An 8,709-nucleotide genomic window follows, 5' to 3' on the forward strand; every position below is an offset into this window, starting at 1 on the left:
AGACTGCAGTGAAGCCTTTGACACCGTGTCCCACAGCATCTCCTGGAGAAGCTGCAGCTCGTGGCCTGGATGGTGTATGTGCGATGGGTAAAGAACTGGCTGGAAGGCGTTTTAGAGCCATTTGTCCCCTTCCTGTTCACATGGGCGTCCATGAATGCATCACTGCTCTACCCCAGTGTAGACAGGCACAAGGCCTTCTCCTCCTGGACCTCTCACCACTGCCACTGTTTTCTCCGGCACTCTCATCCTTCACTGTGGGATGCCCAGACCAGCCCTCGCAAGACAGTTTGACAAAGTCTTTTTTCTACACTATCCCCAGATCCCTGCTCAACCCCCTCATGTACAGCTCAAGGACCAGAAAGGTTGGGTGCAAGTGGAGCATTGAAAAAAATGGTCAGGAAGGCTTTGAAGTGCACAGAGAGCCCATCAACACGTTGGCAAGCTGCTCTCTCTGAACAGGCCCAGAGGACCTGGACAGCATTTGCTGTGTCCCAGAAACTGGCCTGGAAGGTTGGGATATGGAGAAGAGGTTTGATCTGGGAAGGGACAGACAGGGGCTGGTGGAACTGGCTGGTGTGACCGTGAGACGTCTCCCAAACACCTCAGAAAAGTCCTGGCTCTCAGGGAGGCTGCATGGTCCTCTGAGAAAGAAAATAGCAAACATGACTTATCATGGAATCATAGAATAACTGTGGTTGGAAGAGACCCTTAAGATCATCGAGTCCAACCATAACCTAAATCTGGCATTAAACCATGTCCCTAAGAGCCCCATCTATCTGTGTTTTAAACACCTTCAGTGATGGGGACTCCAAAACCACACTGGGCAGTCTGCTCCATTGCTTCAAAATCCTTTCTCTGAAGAATTTATTCCTCATATCGAATCTAAACCTTCTCGTGTGCAACTTGAGGCCATTTCATCTTTTCCTCTGACTTGTTACTTGGGACAAGAGACCAACACCCTCCATGATAAAACCTCCTTTCAGGCAGCTGTAGAGAGTAATAAGGTCTCTCCTCAGCCTCCTGTTCTCAAGGCTGAACAGCCCCAGCTCCCTCAACCGCTCCTCGTGAGACTGGTGCTCCAGACCCTTCACCAGCCTTGTCACCCTCCTCTGAGCTCTCTCCAGCACCTCAATGTCTTCCTTGCCATGAGGGGCCTCAAACTGACCCCAGGATTCAAGGTGCAGCCTCACCAGTGCCCAGTACAAAGGGATGATCACTTCTCTAGTCCTGCTAAAGCTCTGATTGAATCAAGGCTCGAACACCTTGGTGTGACCCAGTTGGTGACGGGTTGGACTGCAGACTCCTGAGGTCCCTTCAACCTCAGTTCTCTCATGATCCCATTGTGATGTTGGGCTCTGTTTCAGACTGGAGCAGAGCAGGCGATGATGGGGCAGGACCCACCTGTGCTGTAGGTGACCATCTAAACCAACATCCCAGCCAGGGAACCAGCCAACACCTCAGTGTGACTCGCTCTGGGCAACGTGTGAGGAGTCCTGGGCAGGGCAGGTTCAGAGGGCACGGGGCGCTGTGCAAGACACAACATGATCTTGGCTTCATGCCTGCAGGCCCATCAGATGCCAGTTGATTTCAATGACAATTAAAATAAGAAGAACTGAAGACAAAGATCCAAAGCAAAGGAAGGTGTCAACTTTCTTTCTTTCTTTTTTCTTTTTTCTTTTTTCTTTTTTCCTTCCTTCCTTCCTTCCTTCCTTCCTTCCTTCCTTCCTTCCTTCCTTCCTTCCTTCCTTCCTTCCTTCCTTCCTTCCTTCCTTCCTCTTTCTTTCTTTCTTTTATTTCTTTCCTTCTTCCTTTCCTTCTTTCCTTCTTTCCTTCTTTCATTCTGTCCTCTGTTTCTTTCTTTGTATGTATTTATGTATTTATTTATTTTTTTCCTTATTTACTTACTTATTTACTTATTTATTTATTATTTATTTATTTACTTATATACTTATTTACTTACCTACTTATTTACTTACTTTCTTATATATTTATTTATTTTAAAGTCTTAAAAGTCTTAAAAGTCTTTAAAAGTGCAGCACCCGGCACTTGGCCTTATTGAACTTCATCCCATTGGAATCAGCCCATTTTTCCAGTCTATCCAGATCCCTATGCAGAGTCTTCCTATTTATGTACTTATTTATTGATATGTTTGTTTGTTTATCTATTCATTTATTTATTTAAAAGCCTTTGTTGGGGAGTTATTTTTCTTTGGAAAGGAAAGAGTTTTCCAGAACTTGGGATGGATTTAGCACACAAATGTCTTTAGCTCCAGGGACACAAACACCTGGTGCCAATGTAGATGCCCCAGGAACCCCTGCCCAGGCTCCACCTGCACTGCATGGTGCTCTGGTCTCTCCAGGTCCTGTGTGATAGATTGCAGTCCCAGGCCAGCACTTCAGGTACATTGGGCCCCTAAAATGGCCCTGGCTGTTTATGGTGAGACAGCTAATGACTGATGTTTGTCTGGAAACGTGCACTTTATTGTTGTTGTTTTGTTTGTGGTTTGTTTTGTTGTTGTTGTTGCTGTTTTGGTTTTGTTTTTGATGGTTGTTATTGTTTAATTGGTTTGAGGGGTTTTTTGCTTTGTTTTTTGGGGGTTTTTTGTTTCTTTTGTTTGGTTGGTTTCTTTGTTTGATTGGAGATCTTTGTTTCGTTGTTTTTTTAACATATTAAAATTAAAAAGAAAAAAAACAAAAAGTGAATTATGGGGAAGGAGAATAAATTCTGGTCTTCCCCTGTACTTCTATTACCAAGTCTCTGGTGGCCAATGAGGGAACCGGCAGACTGGGGTGGGGGTGAGGAGCCAGGTTGTCCATACAGTGCCCAGCCTCAAGGACTGTTCTTCTGCCTGTCCAGATGCCTTCAGGAGACCCTCGGGATCAATGTCCAGTGTAGAATGCTGCTGTCACTTCTTCTATACACTGGAAAATGACAGAAAATACCCTGGAAAGAAAAAACCCTCCTTTATGAAATCTTCTTTGAAACCTTCATCAGCAAGTGTCCCATTGAAACCTCTACAGTTAGTTCTACAATTCTGGAAGATTTGAAGAAAATTAAGGAAAGAAACATCGCTCGTTAGGGCTTTCTGTGTTTTAATGAGCCCCATGGTGTATTTGGTGCTGAGTCCATGAACCTCAGATACCAAGGACAGACTGAAGAATCTGCTCAAGAAGTCCAAGCCAGAACAAACTCCAAAGTGCCTTGAAGCATTAATGGGCCCCACTGAGGGCTGTTACTGACAAAGCCTCCCAGGGACTCGTTAGAGCAGATAATTGGAGGCTGTGATTGCATCAGGGAAAGGCAAAGTGCAGCAGCTCTGATGCTGAGACAGCCCTTGGTTTGTCTGATGAAGGACAATGGCCAAGCCTTGAGCCCCTGCCCCTGGAAGGGAGATCCTGTCCCTCACGTGTGGCTCAGGGCTCTTCCTGAGGCTGTGGGGAGTGCGATGCCCAGTGCAGGACAATGATGTGACACTCCCTGGGGGTGCAAGGAGGCAATGGGGTGCCATGGCCATGACAACCATGTGTCTCCTCTTAGGCCTCGCTGGCAGGGACATCAGCCATAGCCAAGGGGACAAAGACCTTGGCTCTTTCAGGGACATCCAGCCTTGCCAGCAACCTTGGCCATGTCCACCATGGTCCATCCTGCACTGTCCCAGGCCTGTGGCTGTTTCTCCACAGGCTGCAGACACCCCATGTGCTTCCCCACTTTGTTCTCAGCCCAGTGTGTCCCCACCTGTGCTGCTGTCTCTCCATCCTCACCAGCTGTTCCTGGAAACACAAAGTCATGCCTGATCCTGAGTCCTGAATGACCACAGCACTGTGCTCGGAATGACATTTCTTGATCCTGAGCTCCACTCTGGATCTCCAGAGCTGCAGTTTCTGATGGTTTTCCTTTCTCATGCTGTTTCTCAACAACAACAAAAAAATTAAAAATTGACACCATCTTGAAAAGTGATTTTCAAGGTTTCTGAAGCTACTACTGCCCTCTCTTGTCATGGTTTTACCACAGCCACCAACTAAGTTCTTGATATCTGCACACATCCTGCTCCCAGTCCCCAGGTGGGATAAGGGAGAGAACTGAATGGTAAGGGAGAAACTTGTGGGTTTAGACAAAAAATTAATAAGACAATAAAAATAATACACTACTACTACTAATATACTTATACTAAGATATACATAAAGTAAAATATATGACACTAAGTGCAATCCCCCACAGAACTCCCATTGTGCTGGAGAGGCAGCCCAAAAGAAGAGAGCATCCTGGTCCTGAACAGCTGATCCCAGCAAGAGAAAGTACAAGTGCAAAAGGCAGAGAGGCCCAAAGGCCAATTGAAAAACTGCAAAACATCGTAACAATGAACTACAAGTGAACTCCCAATAGAATGGAACTTCTGAACAGAGCTAAGCAATGTAGCCGGAAAACCAAAACTAATGGGCTGGAAAAGGCACCTCCAGCTTTATACTGAGCATGACGCTAATGGTAGGGAATAGCTCCTTGATTGACCTGGATGTCAATAAAGGTGCTGTCCTGTCTATGCCCCCTCCTAAAAATTTGCATCTGCAGCTGCACTCCAGAGAAGTCCTTGGTTTCACTGACAATAGTCCAGGTAAATTAAATAGAAATAGGTAAATTAAATTAAGAAAATACACTCAATGCAATCCCTCCTGTAACTCCAGTCACACGGAGCAACCAGTCCTGCAGAAGGGAGCACCTTGGTCCTGAACAGCCCATCCCAGTGAGAGAGAGCAAAAGGGCAACAGGCAGAAAGGCCCAAAGGCCAACGACAAAATGGCAGAACGGCAAAAGGCCGAACTGACATCGAACTCCTGACAGGATGAAACTTCTGAATGGAACTGACCAAACCAGCTGCAAAACCCAAAGTAACGGATGTAACAAGCCCAAAAGCCGGCTCCAGCTTTAGACTGAGCATGGCGCTAATCATAGGGAATATGTCATTGATCAGCCTGCATGTTAATCCAGGTGCTGTCCTGTCTGTGTCCCCTCCTGCCAATCCGCATCCGCAGCTGAATGGCCAAAGAAGTCCTTGGTTTCCCTGACAACAACCAAGATATCAGTGAGTTCTGACATTCTCGACAAACGATGTCGAGACCCTGTCTGTCCCACAGGCCATCATGGAACCCCAAGGAATAGCTGATGGTGTTTGTGCTGACTCAAGTTCATGTCAACTCATGTACCTGTTCTGCATGCTCACATCCCATCTGTACAATGCAAACATGGATTTCTGACCTACTCATTCAGTGTAATTCCATGGAGGGACAAAAAATTCTGAGCTGGGGTGAGAGGCCAGTGCTGAAAATGGTGGTTGTGAGGGGCCAGTTTATGGTGATTGACCTGAGGCTCCTTCCACGGGGTGTCCAGTGCACAGGGGCACAGCCCAGCCCTGCTCTGCTGGTCCTGCAGGTCTCTGGCAGGAGCCTGGCTGTGAGAGGACACTGCTGTGTGCCAGCCCTGCACACACACTGTTCAGCTGCACACTGGTGTTTCATCTGTGGCCACTTTTGTACGAATAACCTTGAGAGAAACTTTGCAAGAAGATATAAACCATCACGCACTGCCCAAAGAAGATCATTTTTCCTTGTGCAAGTACAGTTACTGAGGCCAGCTCTGTCACAGCAGTGCCCATTGCCTGTCCCTGCCTGCGCCCACAGCACTGACACACAGCAGGACGGTGACCAAGCTGCCAGAGCACTCAGGCCTTGCAGCAACACCAGGGATGAGAAGGAGAGTGTGGAGTGGAACCAGAACAGCTCTGGAAGAACAAGCGCTGCTGCTCCCTGGCAGGGCTGACATGCCAGAGCTGTTTTACCCTCCACCCACGCACAGGAACTGTCCCTGCAGCTCCAAAAAGCCCTTGCAGGAAGGATATAGTGAAAAACACATCACTTAAGAGCCCTTTATTCTGTTTAGAGACAAGGAGAGCACTGCTGCTCATTTAAGCAGCCAACAGTTATGAAAGAAAAGCCAACAGTGAATTAGAAAGGGGTTGACAACATTATCACAATAAGAAAACAACCAACAACACCAGAAAATCCAGTTGACAGGCTGGGCTTGTAATTAGCTACATTAAAACTCCTGTATAGAAGAAGACGGCCAGTTTATTGCTTCTGAAACCAGAGGGATACGAGTTTGCACAGGGCATCCTTGATCTCCTGGTTCCTCATGCTGTAGATGAGGGGATTCACTGCTGGAGGAACCGCCGAGTACAGAACTGACACCACCAGGTCCAGGGATGGAGAAGAGATGGAGGGAGGCTTCAGGTGGGCAAACATGGCAGTGCTGACAAACAGAGAAACCACGGCCAGGTGAGGGAGGCAGGTGGAAAAGGCTTTGTGCCGTCCCTGCTCAGCGGGGATCCTCAGCACAGCCATGAAGATCTGCACATAGGACACCACAATGAACACAAAACAGCCAAATACTACTGAGAGAGTAAACACAATAAGCCCATGTTCCCTGAGGTGGGAGTGTGAGCAGGAGAGCTTGAGGATCTGGGGGATTTCACAGAAGAACTGGCCCAGGGCATTGCCCTTGCACAGGGGCAGTGAAAATGTATTGGCTGTGAGCAGCAGAGCATGGAGAAACCCAGTGGCCCAGGCAGCTGCTGCCATGTGGACACAAGCTCTGCTGCCCAGGAGGGTCCCGTAGTGCAGGGGTTTGCAGATGGCAATGTAGCGGTCATAGGACATGACGGTGAGAAGGTAAAACTCTGCTGTAGCTAAAAAGACAAACAGAAAGAGTTGTGTAGCACATCCTGTGTACGAAATGACCTTGGTGTCCCACAGAGAGTTTGCCATGGACATAGGAATAATGGTGGAGATGGAGCTCAGGTCAAGGAGGGCGAGGTTGAGCAAGAAGAAGTACATGGGAGTGTGGAGGTGCTGGTCCCAGGCTATGGTGATGATGATGAGGCCGTTGCCCAGGAGGGCAGCCAGGTAGATGCCCAGAAAGAGCCAGAAGTGCAAGAGCTGCAGCTCCCGTGTGTCTGTGAATGGCAGGAGGACGAACTGGGTGATGAACATTGAACTGGTTGAACATTGGCTGCCTGTGGGCATGAGGACCTGTGCAAGGAGGAAAAACAGTAATGGTTTAGATGAGACTTCTCTGGGAGACACCAAAGCCATTTCCCATAGACTCTCACACACAGAGACACTTTTCTTTTTCCAGGAGAACATCCTGGCTGGAGCCCTTGTCGGTGCTTGGTGAGTGTGCAATGAAGAGCAGGGTCTCTGCCCAGGGGCTCCTGTGGAGTCAGCCTGTCCCTGTGTGATCGAGTGGGCAGGGGCCAGTCCTGGGGTTCAGCTTTGTCAGCTGGAACCGCTCCTGGTGCCGAAGGGACTGTCAGCATCTGTACCCCCAGGCCTGAGAAACTGAGTTTGAGAGGTTTGGTGTTTCTACAGCTCCTTCTCCCCTCCCACCCTGGGCAGTGTTGTTGGGTGTCAGAAACCCTCAGCATTTCTGCTGCACTCAGGGAGAACAGAGCGAGTCCTGTGAGACCAGAGGGTGCCTGTGGGTCAGTGCAGAGTGAGGGCAGCTGCTCTGTCCCTCTGTCCTGCTCCAGCTGCCCTGGGCTGGCACCTTTCTGAGATGGGGGCTGATCACACTCCCATGTTACCCTGAAAAGCCACCAGGCACTGCTGAGAGCAGAGGGACCCACCTCAGACCATGACAGGTCTCACCCTTTCCTAAGGTCTCAGCACCCAACGTTTAGTGCAGGACAGACACGGCTCATTTCCAGCCCCACAGACTGCATTGCCCACAGCCCACAGGTCAGAGCAAAGCTGGGACACGTGTGCCCATGGACACACCTGCAGGAAAGGACCCCCAAGATCAGGCTGTGCCTCTGCAGCTGAAACTGCCATCCCCAGAGAGCCTGACAGCAAGAACAAGATCCCAAGAGCAGTGACCCAGAGCAGGGGAGCAAGAAGGAAAATGCGGTGAGGGTGGGTGTGAGAGAGGCCAGGGCAGAGGCAGCCGGGCACTCAGACAGCGTCACCCTTCCCCAGCTGTGCAGCCACCTCCCAGACACCAACAGTGCCGGGCAGCTGCTCTCAGCCCCTGTGCTCTGCAGAGGAACTGCAGCTCTGGCTGCACAGAAGCTGCTTCATGCCTTGGAGCCCCCGGCCCTGAGGGCAGAGGCTTTGCTGGGTGGGACAGGAGGCCAGGGGGCTGCTCACAGGAGGGATCTGACCTGCAGGGGGTCACAGGGACTTTTCTCTCTTCTCCCTCCCATAACCATTCCGAGTTCGGTTTCCTCTCATTTCTGATCATTTCCCTGCTGCCTGGAGATTCTCCCCTGGGAGGTGTTTCCCTGTCCATGTCTGTTCCCTATCAGTGCTCACAGACCACCCCACCCTCTGTGCCCTCCCCCTGGCCCTACAGATCCTGCCTGTTCACAGGCACTGCCTGGGGGCATCTTCCTGTTTGCAGGCTGGAAAACAGGTTACAGATTAAGTGTAAGGTGTCCAGCAAAGGTGATGCTGGTTCTGCATAGGCAGAGGAGAGGCAAGGCATGCCAGGATTCTCTTGAAGACCTACTGCAGTTCATGTGTCTCAAGTATTTGTTTAAAATTAAGAACAGCCTTAATCACGACCCATTCCCCAGAGTAGGAGACTGAAAACACAGACTCAGGGAGGTTCCTTATCTTTGTAGTACTCTTTGTCTTCTTCTCCTTTACACCTCCTCTTGTC

General features: G+C 49.4%; 1 protein-coding gene across 1 annotated transcript; it reads right to left on the reverse strand.

Annotated features, from left to right (window-relative positions):
* Window positions 1-6,119: 6,119 nt before the first annotated feature.
* On the reverse strand, window positions 6,120-7,073 carry LOC308050737 (olfactory receptor 14J1-like; the record flags this gene model as incomplete). Its single annotated transcript, XM_080360878.1, has 1 exon — window positions 6,120-7,073. One exon carries the CDS (start codon window positions 7,071-7,073, stop codon window positions 6,120-6,122), a length of 954 nt encoding a protein of 317 aa, XP_080217004.1.
* Between the last annotated feature and the right edge of the window lie 1,636 nt (window positions 7,074-8,709).

The sequence above is a fragment of the Nesoenas mayeri genome, assembly GCF_963082525.1.
Source record: "Nesoenas mayeri genome assembly, chromosome: 29".
Lineage (NCBI taxonomy): Eukaryota > Metazoa > Chordata > Aves > Columbiformes > Columbidae > Nesoenas > Nesoenas mayeri.